At 41.2% G+C, this 22,107-nt stretch overlaps 2 protein-coding genes across 10 annotated transcripts in view; both read right to left on the bottom strand.

Annotated features, from left to right (window-relative positions):
• The window catches only part of CTNNAL1 (catenin alpha like 1), a 71,015-nt gene extending 59,316 nt beyond the window's left edge, over positions 1-11,699 (bottom strand). For all 4 annotated transcript variants that reach the window (XR_010109102.1, XM_034967936.3, XM_063594281.1 and 1 more), the window contains exon 1: positions 11,424-11,699. Coding sequence is in view for 3 of the 4 variants with exons in the window: in XM_034967936.3 (XP_034823827.2) it covers positions 11,424-11,564 (141 nt within the window). In the remaining variant the exon portion in view is untranslated. The remainder of the gene's footprint in view (positions 1-11,423) is intronic.
• A 1,578-nt stretch (positions 11,700-13,277) lies between these two features.
• The window catches only part of TMEM245 (transmembrane protein 245), a 106,780-nt gene continuing 97,950 nt past the window's right edge, over positions 13,278-22,107 (bottom strand). For all 6 annotated transcript variants that reach the window (XM_003810893.5, XM_014346232.4, XM_014346231.4 and 3 more), the window contains one exon: positions 13,278-18,617. In XM_003810893.5, the coding sequence (XP_003810941.4) occupies positions 18,572-18,617 (46 nt within the window). In that variant the 3' untranslated portion in view covers positions 13,278-18,571. The remainder of the gene's footprint in view (positions 18,618-22,107) is intronic.

Here is a 22,107-nt window from a genome sequence, read left to right as displayed (position 1 = left end):
TTAATTTGTTCTGCATCAATAGATAACTAATACAGATTTTGGTGCCTGGATCTGGGGTGAGGCTGTAACAAAACTTAAAATGTGAGAGTGGCTGTAAAATCAGGCAGTGAAAATTGAAAGAACTTTGAGTGAATAAAAACTAGAAACGTCAAAGAAACTTTGCAGAAGCATGATGACCTTTGAGGAAGCTGTCTTAGTTAGGGCTCCTATAACAAAATACCTTAAACTGAGTAATTTATAAATGACAGAAATGTACTGCTTACAGTTCTGGAGGCTGGGAAGTCCAGGATCAAGGCACCAACAGATTTGGTGTCTACTAAGGACCCATTCCTCACAAGTGGTGTCTTCTGTGTCCTCACAAGGCTCCCTGAAGCCTCTTTTATAAGAACACTGATCCCATTCATGAAGGCTCCCTTGTGACATAATCACCTCCCAAAGGCCCCAACTCTTAATACCATCATTATGACGGTTAAGTTCCAACATATAAATTTTGGGGGAATGCCAACAATCAGGCCATAGCAGAAGCTATGGGTAAAAGCTTAAGGAAAAGTGAGAAAAATCTTACCGGAAACTGGAGAAAAGGGGTTCCTTGTTATGTGGTGACAGAAAGTCACCCTCATTAACATGAAAGGGAGAAAATATACCGATGAACTGGGAGATCTAACTAAGGAGACGTCAAAGCAGATTTTGAAGGTGCTACCTGGTTTCTTTTTGCTGCTTACAGTAAAATGTAAGAGAAGAGAAAAATTAAAAGAAACACGGATAAATAAAAACAAGCCAGAACTTGCTGGTTTTAAAAATTCCTTCTCCATGCCGTGCATGGTGGCTTACGCCTATAATCATCAGCACTTTGGGAGGCCGAGGCAGGCAGATCACCTGAGGTTGGGAGTTCGAGACCAGCCTGACCAACATGGAGAAACCCCATCTCCACTAAAAAAAAAAAAAAAAAAAAAAAGTTAGCCAGGTGTGGTGGTGCATGGCTGTAATCCCAGCTACTTGAGAGGCTGAGGCAAGAGAATCGCTTGAATCTGGGAGGCGGAGATTGCAGTAAGCCAAGATCGTGCCATTGCACTCCAGCCTGGGCAACAAGAGCAAAACTCCATCTCAAAAAAAAAAATCTTCTCCAGATGGCACATCATACTAAAATTAACAATGGCTTCCAGGCAAAAATAAAATCTAGGGCTGTGTCAAGAAAGCATCTAAAGATGAAGCTAAGGGTACGACTATAAAATCTTAAGATCTCAGAAAGGTCCAAGGTGTTGCTTCAGACAACCATTCAGGTAAACAACAGATCTCCTGAGTAGCCTAAAGATATTATTCCTCAGCAGTCCCAGGAGAAGCCCAAGTTAAAGAAGAGCATATATCAAAGAGACTTGTGGGTGTGGGCTTTTGTCTAGTAGAATGAATTCAATATGACTCACAGGAGACCAACAAAATTTTTAAGATAATCGTATTGGCAGAAACACTATCAGCTTGGACTAAAAGGGAATACATCTTTCTATGAAAAGAAGCTTTCATACCAGCCCCTGCTCCAAACTTCCATGGGCAGGGAACAGGCTGAGAAATCTATGCAGCTGCAAACATGAGCTACAATTCATGTAAAATAATGACTTAGAGGGCAGAATCAAGAGCCATGAACTATTCCCAGGACTTGAGTCTTAATCAAGGAACTGGCAACATTTGCCCAGGAGGAGTTCAGAATACCATAAACCAGTGGCTCCTATTTTTTTTCCATTTTTGAACAGGACTGTATAGCAGTTATTCTATACTTCCTATTTTCTCATTTTTTGAACAGAAGAGTCTATAGTAGTCATCCTAAAGCTGAAAGACGTTACACTTAAGGAACTACTACATACAAGAAGTCTCTCCTGGATCATATTTATAATAGATGCCAACATCGTGGATTTCCAGCTGATGTTGTGACTTTGGAGAGGATATGGATGGGGAGAGGTTACTTGCAGGTGAGAATAAGGTAAACAATTTGTGTGCAGAGGTTAGACTGTAGGTAGTTCTAAAATATGTCCACAAATTATTTGCTATTCCTCCCTTAAATAGGTGAAGTCTCATTCCCCTCTCCTTGAGTACAGGCTGAACTTAGCTACTTATTTCTAACTAATAGAATAAAACAGTAGTGACAGTATGCTACTTTTGAGGGCAAGTCATAAAGTCACTGTGGTTTTCATCTTTCTTTCTCTCTGTTCACCCTAGGGAAAGACAATTCCCATGTCATGAAGACACTTCACCGGCCAAGTGGGAAGGCTCACATCATGAGCCTAAGGAAACTGATGCTAAAAGGTGCTTATTTAAGGTCACACAGCTAATAAGTGCTAGAATTAGGATTCAGAGTCAGACATTTCAATTCTAGAGACCGTACTCCTAAACACTACCCTATAATGTTGTACAACAACCCAGTGAAATAGGTTAATATTAATCATCCTCATTTCCCCAAATTGGAAAATGGCGGTAATAATCATCCCTATTTTACAAATGAGGAAGTTGGACATAAGAAGTATGGGAGAGTTAGGATTTAAATCCAGATATTCTGACTGCAGAGACTAGCCTCTTAGCCACTTAGCCATATTGCCTTTTCTGACTTATAATGTTAATAAGAAGAGTTGGCTGGGCGCAGTGGCTCACACTTGTAATCCCAGCACTTTGGGAGGCCAAGGTGGGCGGATCACAAGGTCAGGAATTTGAGACCAGCTTGGCCAACATGGTGAAATCCCATCTCTACTAAAAGTACAAAAATTAGCCGGGCATGGTGGTGTGCACCTATAATCCCAGCTACTCAGGAGGCTGAGGCAGGAGAATTGCTTGAACCTGGGAGGCAGAGGTTGCAGTGAGCTGAGATCATGGCATTGCACTCCAGCCCGGGTGACAGAGCGAGACTCTGTCTTGAAAAAAAAAAATAAATAAATAAATAAATAAATAAATAAATAAATAAATAAATAAGAAGAGTTAATAAAATAATGAAAGCATTATGTTTAACATAGTACCATAAACAGTTTATTGTAAGTGTTCAAAGACATACTATAATTAGCTATCTTACTTAATCCTCAGGTATTATTAAAGATTAAAAAACTGAGGCTGAGTAAAATTGCATACTTGGCTCATACAACTAATAAGTAGCCTAGTTTAGAATTTGAACCCAGGTTTAAACTGACACCAAATCCCACCTAATAGTCCTCCTTTTACTGGAGGTTTACAATATTTCCTATTTTTTTTAATTGAAATGTTACCTAAAAGCTCATTACATAATCATGTGAAAGAGTCACGATAATTTTAATTTGGAGAATGACTGTGGGCCATGCTGCTGGGAAGCACAGGACAAATCCTACTGGCACCAGCTTAATCCTTTTCCACACCTGACAGACTCTAGGGAATTGTTACTATCACATGAAAAAAAAAGAGAACTTGCTCAGCATTGACTATTCCAAGCTACCATCTTGGAAGAGACTGCAGTGGAAAGGAGTTTAAGTTCTTGCTATAGATTGAATGTTTGTGTCCTATTCCCCCTCCCCCTCCACAAATCCTTATGTTAAAATCCTAACCCCCAATGTGATGGTATTAGGAGGTGGGGCCTTTGGGAGACGATTAGGTCATGGGGGAGGAGCTCTCATGAATGGGATTAATGCCTTTTAAAAGAGGCCTCAGAAAGCTCTCTCACTCATTTCCACCCTGAGAGAACAGTGAGAAGACAGCTGTCCATGAACCAGAATGTGGACCCTCACTGGATACTGAACCTGCCTGAACCCTGATCCTAGACTACCCAGCCTACATAACTGTGAGGCATAAATTTCTGTTGTTTAAGGCACCCAGTCTATTGTATTTTTTATAGCAACCCGAACAGATTAAGGTGATTCTGTTTATTAAATATTTCATTTACATAAAGTTTTAAAATTTCAATTACAAAGAAAAGATCCTGCAATTAGGCTAAAATATGAACTATTGTTCAGTTCCAAAAGACACATTTTGCTTTCACTAGAAGCGCCTTCCCCAGTGCATAATTAGGTGTGGCTGCCTTCCTTTTACTGGAAAGCAGTCTGGGAAATGTTCCATCCAAATATAGTATGCCTTTAAAATTTTATTTAGAGGAACTAAGTCAATATGTAACATTCTTTATTTAAGGTCTACTTATATTCTAAAATTAGTTTCAAATGTTTTAAAAGGTAGGTTCAAAAGTTATACATGTTTATTGTTTATAAACAGAAATGGAAAATATAGGAGAGCCTCAAGAAATAAAAATTACCCATAATCCTAACCTCTGAGAATTCTGGCATAATTCTTTCCAGTCTTGTTTTGTACATATAGATACTTAAATACACAGTTTTACAAAATTGAGATTAAACTTCACTTTCCTTATCATGTAAAAAATAAGACTAGCTAACATTTGTTAAGCACAACAGTACCAGGCACTAGCCTATGTGTTTTACATGTATCAATTCTTTTAATGCTTGCTTCTCCAGCATCTAATAGGTACATACTATTATTACCCTAATTTTACAGATACAAAATCTGAAATTTGAAGAAGTTAAGTATTTGCCCGAGGTCACAAAGCCAGGGGAGCTACCTACACTCTTAATCACTACACCGTCTCTCTTACCTTCCAGCATTATGTTAAGGATCAAGGAAAAGACAACTAGCAAGAGTGCTTTGTAAATCATAATATGCCAAATACAATCTTAGCTATAGTTCTGCAAAAATAGGAATGATATTAAATTGAGAGTCATAACTTGGAGTTGCCCTGACACCAGAGTCTAGAGAACACCTAAATGAACCAGAGAAGAGGGCAGAAAAGGCATCCCTTGGGGAAGAAAGAAGATCTGGTGTACTAAAGAACTCTGCTGTGGAATAAAATAATAAGAATTAGGGTTTACTTGATAGCTTCTAACAAAGGGTGTCAAGAAGTGCAAAACACCAAAGAATATCCCAGCAGTTAAGGGCATGGACATCATTCTGCCTGGTTTTGAATTCTGGCTCTGCCATGTGACCATGTGGCAAGTTATCTAACCTTTCTGTGACTCGGTGTTCTCACCTGTGAAAATGGAAATAATAATTGTACCCATCAGCCAGGCGTGGCGGATCACACCTGTAATCCCAGCACTTTGGGAGGCCAAGGCTGGTGGATCACCTGAGGTCAGGAGTTCAAGACCAGCCTGGCCAACATGGTGAAACTCCATCTCTACAAAAAAACAAACAAACAAAAAATTAGCCGGGCTTGATGCAGGGTGCCTGGGTGCCTGTAATCCCAACTACTTGGGAGGCAGAGGTGGGAGAACTGCTTGAACCCAGGAGGTGGAGGTTGCAGTGAGCCGAGATCCCGCCATTGCACTCCAGCCTGGGTGACAGAGCGAGACTCCATCACAAAAAAAAAAAAAAAAAAAGAAAAAAAAACACGCATGTATTCACATACACAAATCAGCAAAGAGCAGAGAGGGCGCCTTATCTACTCTCTTCATCGACAACATAACTGCAACAAGAATCCTGAAAAGCTTCCAGGACAATGCAGAGAGTAATGGGAAAATGAGGTAGGCTACCTTAGAAATTTAAGGGGTCTGTACAAATAGTGAATAAAGGAAATCTATCATAGACAGGAAAAGACTAGTGGGCAGTAGAATAATATTCCACACCAGGGTGGAGTTCTGTGGCAGATATCCTTCTTCCCTTCCTTGGATAAAAGCATTATAAGACTTGGAGTGGGAGTTCTGACAGGAAGAATAAAGTGATTATTAAAGGAGGTGGGGAGGTACTCTACATAAAATATGCTTGGTTCTTAGCCCAGGGCTTTTCAAGAAACTGTCTGAATTATAAAATATAAAACATATGAGTACATATAACATATATGTGTGGAGTTTAAAGAAATGAAAGAAAGACCTGTGCAGCCACCACCAAGCTTAAGAGAACAATGTCAGTATCTCTGACAGCCCATGTACTCTCTGGCTACTCCTTGTCCATATCACTCTGTTGTCCCAAAAGAAACCATTGTCCCAATTTTGTGTTCACCACTCCCTTATTATAACTATTGTACATACAGTAAACCCTAAATGATATCTGGTTTAGTTTTATCTGGTATTGAACCTTTATTTTTTTTCACTCAACATTATGTTTTTGAGATTCATCCCCATTGATAATTATAGCTGTGGTTTATTCATTTCAGTGACAGAGTATATCATTATATGAACATAGCACAATTTATGTAAACATACTACTGTTAAAAGACATTTGGGAAGTTTCCAGTTTCGGGCCATCAGAAGTAAAAATGCTATCCACATTCCAATCCATCTTTCTTTTTTTTTTTTTTTTTTTTTTGAGACAGAGTCTCACTCTGTTACCCAGGCTGGAGTGCAGTGGCACAACCTCGGCTCACTGCAACCTCTGACTCCCAGGTTCAAGCGATTCTCCTGCCCCAGCCTCCCAAGTAGCTGGAATTACAGGCACGCACCACCACGCCAGCTAACTTTTGTATTTTTAGTAGAGACGGGGTTGGTCAGGCAGGTCTCAAACTCCTGACCTCAGGCGATCCACCCACCTCAGCCTCCCAAAGTGCTGGGATTACAGGCATGAGCCACCACGCCCAGCCCCAATCCACTTTTCTAATAGGTGTGTAGGAGTTTCTCTAGGGGTACTGACTTAGGAGTGGAATTGCTGGGCCACAGGTAATGCCCACCTTCAATTATAATAGATTACAACAAAGCATTTTCAAAATGGTTGTAACACGGATATTCCTACCATCTCCACGTTCCTCACCAACACTTATTCTCACTGTGGATTTTTTAGCTTGTAGTTCATTGAGTTCTAATGAAGTTGAATATCTTTTCCTATATCTTTTAGCTGTTTCCTCTTCTGTGAAATTTTTAACCAATTTTTAATGGCTAATCTTTTTATTTTTTATTCATTGGAGTATTTTATTTATTCTAGGTACTACAAATCATTTGTTGGTTATTTGTGTTGGAATCATATTCTCCCACTTAATGACTTACCTTTTCCTTTTGATGAACAGAGGTTCTTTTTTTTTGTTTTTTGTTTTTTGTTTTTGAGACAGGGTCTCACTCTGTCACTCTGTCACCCAGGCTGAGTGCAGTGTTGCGATCACAGCTCACAGCAGGCTTAACCTCCCCAGCTCAAGCAATCCTCCCACCTCAGCCTCCAGAGTACCTGGGACCACAGGTGCATGCCATCACACCCGACTAATTTTTTGTATTTTTTGTAGAGACGGGGTTTCACCATGGTGCCCAGGCTGGTCTCAAAATCCTGGACTCAAATGATCCACCTACCTCAGCCTCCCAAAGTGCTGGGATTACAGGTGTGAGCCACTGCGCCTGGCCTAGGTTCTTCATTTTAAAGAAGTCGAATTTATCCATTTTTTTTCTTAAGGTTTATACTTATGGTATACTAACAAATCCTTTCCCAGCATAAGGTAATGAAGATACTGCCCTATTTTTTTTTTCTAAAAGTGTTGTGAGCTTTTACTTTCATATTGTCTTTAATCCATCTGAAGTTGACTTTTTACTGGTATGAGACAGAGATCCAATTTCATAATTTCTATTTAGATATCCAATTGTCCCAGCTTAATTTTTTTTAAGTTCTTCCTTTCCCCACTGACCAGCAATGCCAATTGTCATTTACCGAGTTTCCATATATGTGTGGATCTGTTCTAGGGTTTTCTATTCTGTATCACACGTCTATGTTTTTCAACCTTGTTCTGATACCCACATTGTCTTAATTACTGTAGTTTTATAATGAGTCTTGAAATCTGGCAGAGCAAATCCATCCACCTTGTTTCTCTTCTGCCTAATCTTGGCCCTTTGTGCTTTCATATAAACTTCAGAATTACTTTTATCAAGTTCTACTGAAAAATCTTGCTGAAATTTTCATGGAAATTGCATTAAATTGACCAATAGGGATAATTGATATGTCTATAATATGTCAACCTAGGCTCGAACACAGTACTTTTCTCCCATTTATTTAGATCCATGTTGGCTTTTGATAAAATTTTTAAATTTTCTCCATGAAGTTTGACCACTTTTGCTATGTATACATAGAGATAGAGCTCTTTCTCTATATATACATAGCAAAAGCAACATATTCTTAGGAAGCTCATATTTTGCTGTTATTGTTAATATAACTGGCTTTTTTTAATAATTACTTTTTCTATTTATTTTTTATTATTTTTTAAAGACAGGGTCCTTGTTGGCCAGGCTGGAGCACAGTGGCATGATCACAGCTAACTGCAGCCCTCAGCTGCTGGGCTCAAGCCATCCTCCCATTTTTTAGCCTCCTGAATAGCTGAGACTAGAGTAGCTGGGATTACAGGCACCAGCCAGTGTGCCTGTGCCTTGTTTGTTATCAATGTAGAAAAGTGCAATTGATTTTAGTATCCTACACTCAGTGAACTTGCCAACACTCCTAATTTTTATAATTTACTTGTAGACTGTTTTGAGTTTTCTGCATAGGTTATTATATCACACTGAGACTTTTGGTTTTTCCTTTCCTATATTTATTCCTTTTATTTCTTCTCCTTGTCGTATTACACTGGCTAGAATTTCCAGTGCAGTGCTGAATAGAAGCATAGCAGGCACCCCACTCTGGTTTCTGGCTTTAAAGGAAATGTTTATTTTAAATTTGACTGTTGCTATGATGTTAAGTAAAACTTTTCTGTAGATACTCTATCAGGTTAAGGACACTTTTTCCTAATACTAGTTCCCTAAGTGCTTCTTATCATTATTAGAAGCTGAATTTAGTTGAATGCTTTTTCTGCATCATTGTTATGAAAATACATCTTTTATAATCTGTGAATGCAAAAAAAACTGTACACATTTTTCTAATATTGATATAATCTTGCATTCTTAGAATAAGGCCAGTAACCCAGGACTTTTCACTTGGAGAGTCAGAAGAAGCTAGATGATACCAGAATAGAAACTGTCTACTTTAAACCGTATAGTGCCAGTCCTACTTGTTTACCTCAAAACCCTGCCTCCTCCATGACATCACTGCTGACTCATCCATGCCTTCTCTGAGCTTTTAGAGTATGTACCATTGATGATGTTCATTTGACACTTTGCATGTGCTATTCTATACATGACCTATCTACCAACTAGAATATAAGCCCCTCAAAAAACAGCAACAAATAAGCACACAATAAATCCTTGCTTAAAATGCTTAAAATATCCTTGTGGATGAGATGGTGAAACATGAGTTGGGTAATAATACAGCATTCTCAGAAAATGAGACTTGTGGACATATGAGTTTTCTGGAGAACTGCTGTTTTAATCTCCTAACACTGAAACTTTAAAATCATTCTAAATTGTACTTCCCTGCTTTGTTAACCGAGTATTCTGGCCATGCTTAATATACTTCTTGATTTTAACTTTTTCTTGTTAAGGACAGTCAATTATGAGGAATATCAGTTATGGTGTTGTGGTACAGATGTAGCTGTAGATACACAATGTGTGGGATGCAAAACCTCAGCTGTGACCCTGAACAAGGCTTTAACTGGAAAAAGAAAAAAAAAAAAAAAAAAGGGCAGGCATTCTTCCCCTTTGGCATTGACCTCTAACTCTCAGCAGTGATTTATACTTTTCTTCCTCTGCTCTCCCACCCTTCTCTGGCTTCTTTTACCCCAGAGTTACACAATGCAGAGCTGTCAGACTGATACATTTTTAGCAGTGGATACTGTGAAAAGTTGCCATTTCTCCAGATTGTTTTTCCACTGTGTACCACCTTTTTCTCTAGATCTCATTACTGCTTCTAATCTCTAGAGAGGACACAGCATAGTGTAGCAAAGAGAACCTTCTGGAGCCAGGGTACCTGGATTCAAATCCCAGTTTGGCACTTATTGAAAGCCCTAACAGCAAATTATTTAACCTCACTATTCCTCAGTTTCCTCTCCCATACCACGAGAATATACACCAACTTCACATGATTGTTATGAGAATTAATGAGTTAATATTTACAAAGTGCTTAGAACCTGGCCTACCACATAGTAAGCATTACATAGGTGTTATTTAAAAAATGGATAAAATACTATCAACTTGAACTCCATCACTCTCTTATTTCTCTGCCTCTTAAAACTGCTCCAGTGTTTCTCATTTTGGTTGTGTTGTGCTAGTGGAGATAGGCGAGGAGCGGAGGGTGTGACATTACTGAGGGATCCCAGTGCCCCTTTCCACTGGTCAGAGCCTCAATGAGACACAGGAAAAGGGAGGGAGAGTGTCAGGTATATTCATCACTGCTCTGTTAGCCATGCGAAGGTGAAGAAAATAGGGATGTTTATTTAACCAGCATAACAGGAATCCAGGGACATGTGTGACTGCTGTTTTCAAATATGTGCAGGGCTGGGCAGGAGAAGAGATAATAGCATTTAGAATTCTATGCAACAGCTACAGGCTCCCCTTCACTGAACATGTTTAAGCAGGGTACTGGTGGCCAGGTGTCAAGGATGCTAAAGAAAGAATTTTTAGTCTGATAATCTTTAAGATTTCTTCTACCTCTAAAATCTTGGTAATCCTAGTATGAGTCACGAAGTGGTTACAACCTAGATGTGAGTCACACATCGCCAACGCGCTCCCGAAGGCACAGAATTCACTCCCCACAGTGCTTGGCATCTTACCACAGACCTAAGTGAGGAATTCTAGCCCTGAAGCTGCATATAACCCAGCTCAGAGAAACAAAAACTTTCCTAAAACTCAGGGCGTCGGTTAGCTGATTGGCAAACACAGTAACGCACACATCCCAAACGGGACTTGGCAAAACGGTGTGCATCTGGATTAACTGTCATACAGTCTCCACGTCACTTTTCCACGAGGCCAGACAGAAGCGGGCAGAAGCGAGCAGCAGCAGGTTCAGGGGAAGGGGTAGGGTGGCCGGGATGAATGGGAGGCCAGCGAACTGACCTACGGCGGGGAGGGACAAAGGATCAGGGAGCGCACGCTGGGCGGGGAGGCCGGGAGGAATACCCCAGGCGGAGGAGCCGGGCTCGGGACCAGGCTGCGAACTGGTGACAAAGTCGGTTATCGAGGAGGGCCCTAAGTGCCAGCGAGGGGCCCCGCGGGGGCCCTCTCTGCCTCGGGAGCTGGGCTCAACCACTCGCCCCGCGGAGGGGGCATCGCCCGGCCGGGGGCACCCGGGAGCCGCACACCCGAGGCAGGTACTGGGGGCAAAGGCCCAGGCCGGCACCCCCGCCCCGCAGCCTCCCCTGCTGCCGAGTCCACTCAACCCTGCCGCCGGAGTTTGGATTATCCAGTCTCTCGCCGCCCGGGCCGAGGCCCGTCCCGGAGCCCCACACAGGCGGTCCGACAAGAACGCCGCAGTGCCGGCGCGGAAAGTGGGGCAGCGGCTGCCTCCCGTCCGGTCGTGCGAGCGGCGGCCGCCATCGCGGGCCGCGGCGGGAAGGAGAAGAGGGGCCGCGCCAGGCGCCACTTTACCTGAGAAACCAGCGGGAGTAGCGTCTGCTCCACCGAGCGAGTTTTGATCTCCAGTCCCGAGTCGAGGGCGAAGCCCGAAGAGCCGGAGCCGTAGACTGCTCCGGCGCCGCCAACGCCGGCGGGTCCGGGAGAGGCGGCCATGGCCCTCGGTCTATCCCGCAGCCGGGACTCCGCGCCGCGGCGAGCCTGCCGCCAGTCAGCCCACCCGCCCGGGGCGGCGGCGACAGGACAGTCGCGCCAACCGAGACCCCGCCCCCAGGGGCCCGCCCCCCCAGGGCTCCGCCCCCAACCCTGCGTCCCCGCCGCCCGTCACCGTATGTCCCCGCCCACCCCCGGCCTCTGCCCCGCCCCCGCAGTCCAGCCTGGTGTGGGCTCCCTGAAACCCCACCCCCTAAGCCGGGTCCCGCCCCCACATGGCCCCGCCCTTCTCTCTTCTCAGACCCCTTCCATGGGTTCCAGGCACCTTCTCGCCAGGGTGGCGAGGAGAAACAAAACACATCTGTCACACAGCCACATGGCCTCCTCTTACTTGGACAGACAACCGTCCCCAGCAAAGCTTCCCGTCCTCTCGATAGGTGACTCGTCCTAAATCAGCTCTGAATTCCCGCAAAGACTTCTGGAAGCTGTGCTGGGGTTGAAACTGGTAGACCAAAACCAGAATCAAGTCTGTTGGGAGGGGCCTTTCCCCTGGGACGGGAATTCCAGTGGTAATGTCTTCCTGGGGCTTCTCCGGAAGGTCCAATTTCCACTCCACCCTGCTCATTCTTTCACCATGTATTTCTCACAAATACTTTGAGCTGGATTGAAGGGGAAACATTTGATAATGCAATCATTAATGGAGTATCTGGGTATTCGGCAGGAAGTCAGTATATCTTTCACACTACTGTTTAGACTTATTCAAAAGAAATTTAAAAGAAACATGAAAAAGCCTCATCTACTGTTCAACACTACTTCTTAAAACTATTTTTCAAAGTTTTTTCCTAGTGCCAGGCACAGAGCAGTTTCTTCATAACTGTTCATTGCATGAAAACACCAAGTGTGTATTTCTGACAACTCACTTGAGGAGAAGGGTAAGAATCAGTTCTGTAAGCACAACTCTGAGCTCGCACAGAGCCCCACGATGGGGGCGGGGAGCTGAAGACTCCTATTCTAAGGTCTCCAGGAGCAAGGCCAAAAGGAGGTTGTCCGCAGTATGCACGCCGTGAAGGAATTCCAGACTTAAGCAACAGACTGAGAAGCATGAAAAAATGTTTTGTCAACTACCATATCTGCCAGTGAGAACCTATCAGAGTAAAAAAGAATCTGAGGCTGGCCAGTCCACCCGGACACCTTGGCCTGGATCATTTCTTCTTCCATAACACCAGATTGATGAGCTGGGTACATCAACCTGAGGCATCAGAAAGCTCTTTCCCAAGCACCGTTGAAAGGCGCTTCACGGTGCTTCAACCTGTCGCTTCAGCTTCATCAATCTACCAGTGCTGCACAGCTGTCTTTGGTATTGAAGATAGCCAAGCTTCAGCTTCTTTTTCTTCATTCAAAAAGGACAGGTCCTCAATCCAACTTTTTCTTCCAATTCTTCTCAGCCAACCATCTCACCACTTCCTTACCTATCACAAGGCCACCTTCCCCTGTGCACTGAGGGCCCTTGACCTCTTTAAGGCGCCCAGTGTCCACTTCCTGGACACACCTTCCCTTACAAAGTTGACAGTATCTCCTAAGAATTCAGTGTACACAATGGTGCCGGAGGAAATGGCATGACAGAAGGCCTAAGAGACAGATGGATGGATTCATGAAACTTTGGCTTCACAAAAGATCAAGTTTTTCAACACACAGGAGATTAAGTTTACCACATGATTCATTCAACACTAGTAATTTTATTGCAAAATATAAATATTTCACATTAACAAAGAAGTTACATCAGTAGGTTGTCAAAGCAAGTTAAAGCTAAGAAACAGCATTTGTGTGAGAACAGAGGGTATTTATTGTATTCGAATATTCTTTTTTACTTTTGAATTGCCTCCTTCACCTGAGAACCCAGGGATGATACATTTTCAAAGAGTTATGTAAGCAATTACAACTCTATATCAAATCTTAGTTCAAAATCAAATTGTACTGGAAATACACTTCAGTTACCTAAATAAGTGGCACTGCAAAGGGCAAAGAAGGGTTTTCTTTGGGATGGCTACAATGACAGTTACATCTGCTGGGTCTCTGCAATAAAAAATAAATGGTATTTGATAATAAGCCAAAATGATCAGGATTTGCTTCCATACTTTTCACTGTAAAATAAAAAGCTAGCAAAAAGCTAGTAAGAAACCAGATGTCTAGTAAAGAACTCTGGACTTGGAGTCAGAAGTTCTGCAACTAAATTCTGGCTCCATCATTTTGTGGTATAAACTTAGGGGAATATCACCAAAAACTTTTCAGAGCCTCCAGAGCCCCCCCATCTGTACAACAAGGATAATATTGTCTGTCTCACAGGGCTGTTACAAAAGGTGTCTGAAAACTATAAAGTGCCATACAAAAGCATTATTAAAATGTAATATCAATATATCACCACTGTATTTGCACATTAGTTGATCCTTGAAAAACCTGCAAAATTAAACACAATACTGATTTTACACACCATAGGTGGAAAAGAATCTCTATACCTTAAGTATAGCTCTAAACAGCAAATATACTTGCTTTCTGGACTTCAAGATTTATTACACACTACATGGTACCACAGTAATAGATCTGCCATTCAGTATTTCCATTAGGGATGTCTTCTCAAAGAGTTGTAAACTTGATCAAGGGCCATGTTTCCCAAAGGACCCTGTAGTCCTTTGAGATGCTCTGAGGAATAAAGAAGGGGAGTGCAGTCTAAGGTCAAACAGTGTTTGTCCCCTTTTATAAATTCACAATGTGTAATAGCATGTTCAAAACTCTTAGAAGTCCTACAGTAAGGAAACAAACTCAGCATTCCTTCATTTTAATTGACCATGCAATCCCCCACCCCCAACACACACACACTTTTTTTCTTACATCTATTAACATCTCTTGGAACTACTGCTATAAGGAACACATTTTGCCAAAAGCTGCTCAACCATGAAGAAAAGGAAAGAGAAGTAGAACAACGGACTGACAGAAAAAAAAAAGAACTCTATTCTATTCTGAATTCTGTTACTAACTGGCTGTATGTGTATGTCAGACAAGACACCTAAACCTATGAATTTGGGTCTTTCTCTAGAAAGTTACAGGACCACCTAATTTTAGAAGTCCCATTCTAGCACAGAATTTCTGACTCTAGTAGACAGAACAACTTGATTTATAATTCTCTTAAACTATCAAAAATAACCAAACAGTGGCTGCAGACAGCATGTGTGTTTTTTTTGCAGGTTCCCAATAATCAGTAAGTTAATAAAATGAATATATTTTGATGGCAGAATGTTGAAAGACAAGAAATTAATAAAAAGTACTTGTTTTTAGCTGGAACTAGCATTTGGAAGTAATGCTAGCCAGAGGCTATTTCCACTGTGAAATGCACACTCAAAGTCCTATTGTAATATTATTTTAAGGGTCTTAGGCGGCCCCTCAGAGGAGACTGCAAGGTCAGGGCTAGAGTATGAGAAGTCCTAAGGGTTTTTGTATTTTGTTTTTTTTTTTTCCTATAAACCCTGAGGTTGAGAGCTCTGGATAGCTCACCTAAATTACTTTCCTCTAATCTAACCCCTCACAGCCTGAATTTCTGAGTATTTCTTGACCAGTAGTGACACATTCCTGAGGCACTAATATAACCCAAATGGAAACTACAGGTCCTAGGAAATCCAGATAGGTCACAATAGGTTCATGTAAAGATCAAGGTGAGCCAGAAGATCTCATCTGCAAGCCATTTAGCAGCCCTTTAACTGTAAAAAGCAGTTCCACTTTCAAAGGCTACAGAGTTTGTTTACATACAAGGTCTCCATGTAACAGGTTGGATTTCTTCCCACTGTTATGGGTCAACCCACACTAGACTCAGACGTCAAGGGAAAGCTCTGCCAGCTAAACACTTCTTATCAAAGAGGGTGTGAAGAAACCTTGCAATTTTAACAATAACTAAGACCAGCATGTAAGGTGGTCTTACAGAGATCACCTGCAGGAACAGATATTGATAGGAACTTCAGAACTCAAACGGCACTCACATAACATGGAATTTATGCTGAAAATCCCATGCCTTCTCTCTCAGAAAAGAGAGGAGCATACCTGTGTGGAGAGCTTGTATTTTCTCCCCTCCCATCCATTCGGTTTACAACGGAATAGCAAATGTGAACTTGAAACTAATCTTTAATAAATCTATAAAATGCAAGATATTATGACCAAGTTCTGTACTCCGTTTTTACTGAAGTGACTTCTACTTCATCAACGTACGGTCTGTTCCTGAAGAAACTTCCTCTTTCTGGGTCAAATTCTGACTGAGAATGTAAAGGTAGGTTATCTTTGAGACTTGAGCTTAAAACTCCTACCTTTTCATACCACTTGATCTCTGCTGCCCTGTGAAAATTCTGTAAACCTTCCTCATTGCATCTGAGGAATCATGCTGGAATGCTTCTTTCTGGCTCGGAGGGTTCCAAGACCTCCCCAGCTAGTGGACCTTCCTAGTCCTTATGCTGTTGCTGTAGCAATGGGGCAGGTCAAGTTTCCTGATCATGGCTGTGAAGCACTCTGGGGCACCTCTGGCTCCTGGTATTTCAGGGTGATATTACATCACTGCTGCTAATTTTGGTAGCTCTAAACTATTCTCTTAAAGACGTCTAAGAACCTGATATTTATGCTAATAATTACCCAGCAAGAAACATTAGCTGTAGTTTTTTGCAATATCACTTTATACAGCTAAAATCACTTTGTATATGTATAGTAACTCATTGTATATATTTGTCTCTTATGAATATGTGCTATTTACATCTATAAATCAACCAGTATATAATTAACAAAAACAAATGATTTTTTAGCCTTTTAATGCAAAAAATTTAAATTTAGTATTACATATGATCTGGCTAAGAGCAAGAGGCCTTCTTATGAGTGATCTCCATCACCCTGTACAGTGCCTGGCACAGAATCTAGAGTTTAGCCAACTCTCAAGAAATGTTTTAGTGAATGAATGAATGATTGACTAAAGAAAAACATGAGTTACTTAGTGACCAAATCTAATACTCAGTGGAATAGCTGATTATAATCGCTAAAATATTCATAATAGAAATAAAGAGATCTGTATGCAGTCTACTCCATATAGTCAGAAGATCTCATGGTAGCCTTTTCTAAATGAAATTTTTCTTAAGCAGTGTAAGAATAAATTTAAACTAATTATAATTATCAGTGACTTCTTAGGGAGATGTTTTAGGAAAAATTATTAATATTTCTACCTTTAAATACTTTCCAAAAAGGCAATCTTCAACACTTAAGAACTACCCCCCAACACTTTTTTTTTTCCCTTGGGACAGTGTCTCACTCTCTCACCCAGGCTGGAGTGCAGTGGCGCCATCTTGGCTCACTGCAGCCTCGACCTCCTGGACTCAGGTGATCCTCATACATCAGCCTCCTGAGTAGCTCAGACTATAGGCACACCACCGTGCCCAGCTAATTTTTTTTTTTTTTTGTAGAGATGGGGTTTTGCCATGTTGCCTAGGCTGATCTCAAATCCCTGGGCTCAAGCAATCCACCCACCTCAGCCTTCCAAAGTGCTGGGATTACAGATGTGAGCCACCACCTACCGCCTGGCCAAGAACCCTTTTCTCTTCCACATTCCCCTGGGAGCAGAGGATAGGCCTGATGATTGTTTTAAACAGTAGAAAGGGTTCAGCTAAGAACTACAGTCCACTCTCAGCCCTGTCATGTACTATAGGACAAGTCTTCATTCACAACAAATGGATAGCAACACCAATCTCGTAACACTGGGAAAATTGCATACAATATTTAGAAGGAACACTAATACAGCAGAATCTGCAGACAACGGAGTCAAAGATCTGAGGCCAAATCCTACTACACTTTACGACTTTGAGTTGGTCATTTTTCTGAACCTTAGCTTCTCCATCAGTGTAAAACTGATGTAAAATAATATAAAGCTATATGAAAGCTGATGTGATGTACTTGTGAAACAGTATGTGCAAAAGGACTTTGTAAAATGTAAAGCACTATGCTGGTTATTGTGATATCTGAGATATTTTTAAAGTTGCAATTCAATTCAACAAGCATTCATTTAGAGTCATGTGCAAGGCACTGTGCTAAGAGATGGGAAAATACTACATAAATATAAAATTCTGCTGAAAACTAACTTATTGGCAGAGTTCCAAATAATGAAACGGATACATTTAACAAATCAGAGTACTGCTACACCTGAGATTTTTCACTTCAAACACCTGGAAGGAGAAAACCTAGTAACAGCATGAATTTTATCATACTGTTACCATTCATAGCAGCTTAATAAGTATTTCACTTCAACGTGGTCAGCCAAGTTTTATAATTTGGCAATAGTGTAAAGAAGCGTGAAGAGAAAAGGAAGAGGAGGAAGAGCTTCAGTCTTTGTATCTCCCAGGGTTATAATATAAAACTGAACATCAAATAAGCCACCCCACCCTTATACTTATGATTTATTATTTCTTAAAGAACGTATAATACATTGTGGGAGAAGGGTAGAAGATTCATTTTTCCTGCTCACTCAACTACACACTCAAAAGTGAAAGCCCTCTTCCTTGAAAAGTGACTGTCTTAGAAAAGTTTAACAATAGATTTCTTAAACCAGGAAAAAATTACACCATCTATTCTTTTAACAGCAGGTAGTTTAGAGTTCTTAAAATAACTTTATAAATATATAATATAGTAATATAGATAACCAAAGTGGAAAAATTTCAAGCCAGGGTACCAGTGTATAAAATGAAACTTTTCAAGCCATCTTAACAACAGTTAAGTGAGCAAACCACCAACTCTGAACTCTCAAGCTGTGTTTTAAAATACAAAGCAGCCCGCAGCAAGTTCTCTCTTGTCCAGGCATTCTGTATGTAAGGCCAGGAGGCTTCTGCTTCTTTCCTGGGTTCTGCTTGCTAGGCACAGCTGGAAGGGCAGAAGGCCACAGCTGAGCTGAACTCACTGTCAAATTTGAACTTCCTAGAAAAATCACTGCAGAGGAAACCACGTCAACCTACTGAAGATTTCAGATCTTCAGAAATGTCACGGAAAGTCCTAAAAGAAAAAAAGACGGAATGATTAGTTGATTACCATAAAACAGTATCCTATTTTTACAATCTTTTGGAGCCCTAATGAGATTATATAGTCACTATTTTTTCTTAAGATTTTCATTGAGTATTGTTTCAAAGTCTGCTAGTTGTTGCTCATTCTCATTAACAAGAACTCCATTTTTTTGCTGGATCCATTATTCAAAGGACTATTTCCCCAGACTCCCTTGAAACTACACATGACCACGTGACTACGCTTTGGTTAATGAGATTTAAGTAGAAGTGTTGTGCAACTTCTGGGCAGTTCCTTAAAAGAGAAGAGCAATCTTCTTCAGCTCTTCCACCTTGTTACTGGCTGGAAGTAGATATGATGATTGATGTTAAAGAGGAAAAACCACTAAGAGACCAAAGATTAAATGCTAAGTGGATACATTTTATTACAAAATAGAAATCGTAATCCAACAGAGAGTCCAAGCTCTAAGGGATGTGGTTCAGTGCAGGAGAAATGGGTTAGGTCTTTTCATCAAGTGACCTTGTACTTGAACTGTTTCTGACCCACATTAAACAAGCTAAGCGAACAATGTTATTGGCGGGTAATATCTGGGCTGGATGAAGGTGGCTGAGCACCGTGCCTGGCTGCTGCATACATGAAGTGTCTATCTCAGGACTGTAGTAGCTAGCTTGCTTTTGCTACATAATTTACATGTCTGAGCTGAGATAAATCACCTGGCTAAATTTACATCTGTGCTGGCAGCCAAATGGCCAGGTCAGAATTTATCAATGAACATGAGCTCAAGCACCCATATTAGACAAAAATGACTCACACCAAGGCTGGCAGTACATCAGGATGAAGAGAGGCTGGGACCAGATGTTTATGCAACAGTGATACAGATATAAAGCACAGTCTATTACCATCCTTTTAGATAGAAGTTATATTGCTCCTTTACAATAAGTCCACATATTAGAAATACAGAAAAATATTTGACTTTACAGCTTGTTTTTGTTTTGTTTTGTTTTGTTTTTTGAGACAAGGTCTCACTCTGTTGCCCAGGCTGGAGTATACTGGTGCTATCTCAGCTCACTGCAACTTCTGCCTCCCAGGCTCAAGCCATCCTCCCACCTCAGCCTCCTGAGTAGCTGGGACTACAGGGAACATGACACCACATCTGGCTAATTTTTATACTTTTGGGAGGCTAAGGTGGGAGGATCACCTGAGCCCAAGAGGTTGAGGCTGCAGTGAGCCTAGGTCATGCCACTCCAGGCCAGCCTGGGCAACAAAATGAGACCCTGCACCACCACCACTACCACCCCCCGAAAAAAGCAAGGAAGGGAGGGAGGAAGGGAAGGAGGAATAAATTGAAGTACAATATAAAGTAAGTGTTCCAAAACCTAAGGAACAGCTCACAGTAGTAGAAACTAAAGATAACAAAAAGCTTTTATTAGGTACAATCACCTAAAAACTCATAAAACAAACAATCTGAACTTCAAATGTAATTCCACAATCATGCCCCCTCCCTTACTCCTTTTCTCTCCTCTCAATTCATACAAATATTTAGGAGGCCCATAGGCAAGGCAGAGATCAATTAAAGACTAACCTTGCAGCACTCAATGAGGAAAGTACTTCAGTGTCAAGAGGGGAACAGGTAAAATGTCACAGAAAAGAAATTACCTTTAAGGATGTTCAGTTATCTCAAGGCTCTTTCAAGGATGGTGCCCTAAGCCTCTGGATCTCTGAAGCACGCCTCTACTAGCACAGCTCTACTTTGAAAAACTGTGAGTCTCCTGGCTATGGCTCCTGAGGCTTTGAGAGGGTTTATGTGTGACATGAATACACCAACCATTTTTAAAGATGCTGGCTGATCTAATAATTGAAATGAATTTTCTTTCCTTAAAGACTTTTATGTTCTGAAAACAAGTCCAAAGGTGAAGATTTGTATATGCACATGTATGTTTATATGCATTATCTATCTATCTATCTATCTATCTATCTATCTATCTATCTCAAATCAGTGTTTCTCAATCTTGAAATTTTTCTGCATTATAAGATGTTTTGCAGCATCCCTGGCCTCTATCCAACTAGAATGCCAATCGAAATGACTCCAGACATGAGAAACTGTCTGGGGAGAAAAAAATCACCCCCACACTCCTGTCAGAACTAAAGCTCTAGATAGCTATTTTTCACAGTCTCACCCAAGTTTGTGTTTTTACATTTGTCTACAGGCCAAGCTGGCTGCTGTCTCAGACAATATGAATTTCAGGTAGCACTTAATTCTGAAAAGCCCTGGAAAATCTTTGCAAGCAATAGTCAAAAACTGGCTAATACTACAAAGCATTTTCTAATACCCAACGGGGTTCTTTGACATCTTTTCAAATTTCTCAAATACCTGTAATTTTATATCTATTAACGATTCATTTCCTCTAAATTATGAATGAAGATTTCAGCCTCAGGGCAAAGACACATTAAATAAGATTAAGGCTATGGTTAGCCTAGTCACTGCTCTCTGTTGACAAGTGAGCTTAGCTGTAACCTTGAAATTCCTAACTACTATTAAATTTTGTCTCCAGGCCAAGAAAGTATCCAAAAGGACTCAGGAAAACAAACAAACAAAACAAAGAAAACCAACAACCTGAAGCAAGCTTAGAAATCAGTTACTAAGAGTCTTTCATCTCAATGTTCTCTCTAGGTATGTAGGGTGTTAGGGTGATTGATGGAGGGGGAGGTGTGTGTATCTATAGAACTCTACTGAAGTAACACTGATCTTGAACAAACCTCTAATTATCTCCAGGAAAACAATATCTATAGTCTAGAGATGCAGAAATTATTTGGTTTTTGGCTTATTCCAGAGGCATAACTCTAACTAATAAGTAAAGCTCATAAAACTATAACTCTCTCTGTTAGAAATAAATACTGCATTGACACTATTTTCTGAAAATGTTTAACATCCTACTTAAACCATCTAAATACAGTATTCTTTCTCAAATTATAAGGATTATTATGCTGCAAGGAATCATAGTATAGAATTTCTCATCTAAGAATAAGCAACGTGGCCAGGCGCGGTGGCTCATGCCTGTAATCCCAGCACTTTGGGAGGCCGAGGCGGGTGGATCACGAGGTCAGGAGATCGAGACCATCCTGGCTAACATGGTGAAACCCCCGTCTCCACTAAAAATACAAAGAAAATTAGCCGGGCGTGGTCGCGGGCGCCTGTAGTCCCAGCTACTCGGGAGGCTGAGGCAGGAGAATGGCGTGAACCTGGGAGGTGGAGCTTGCAGTGAGCCCAGATAGTGCCACTGCACTCCAGCCTAGGCGACAGAGTGAGATTCTGTTTCCAAAAAAAAAAAAAGAATAAGCAATGCAGAATGGGACCACATGTGACTGTGGTCACATGGGACTAGAGGACTGTTAACATTTTACACCTCCTTTCAGAGCAACAGGGATTGTGCAGTGTAGTCTCTGGCTGTTCCTTGCTCTTTGAAAATATTTTGGGATCTGCTTG

This window comes from Pan paniscus, chromosome 11 (assembly GCF_029289425.2).
Source record: "Pan paniscus chromosome 11, NHGRI_mPanPan1-v2.0_pri, whole genome shotgun sequence".
Lineage (NCBI taxonomy): Eukaryota > Metazoa > Chordata > Mammalia > Primates > Hominidae > Pan > Pan paniscus.
This window is presented reverse-complemented; position numbering and strand designations above follow the sequence as displayed.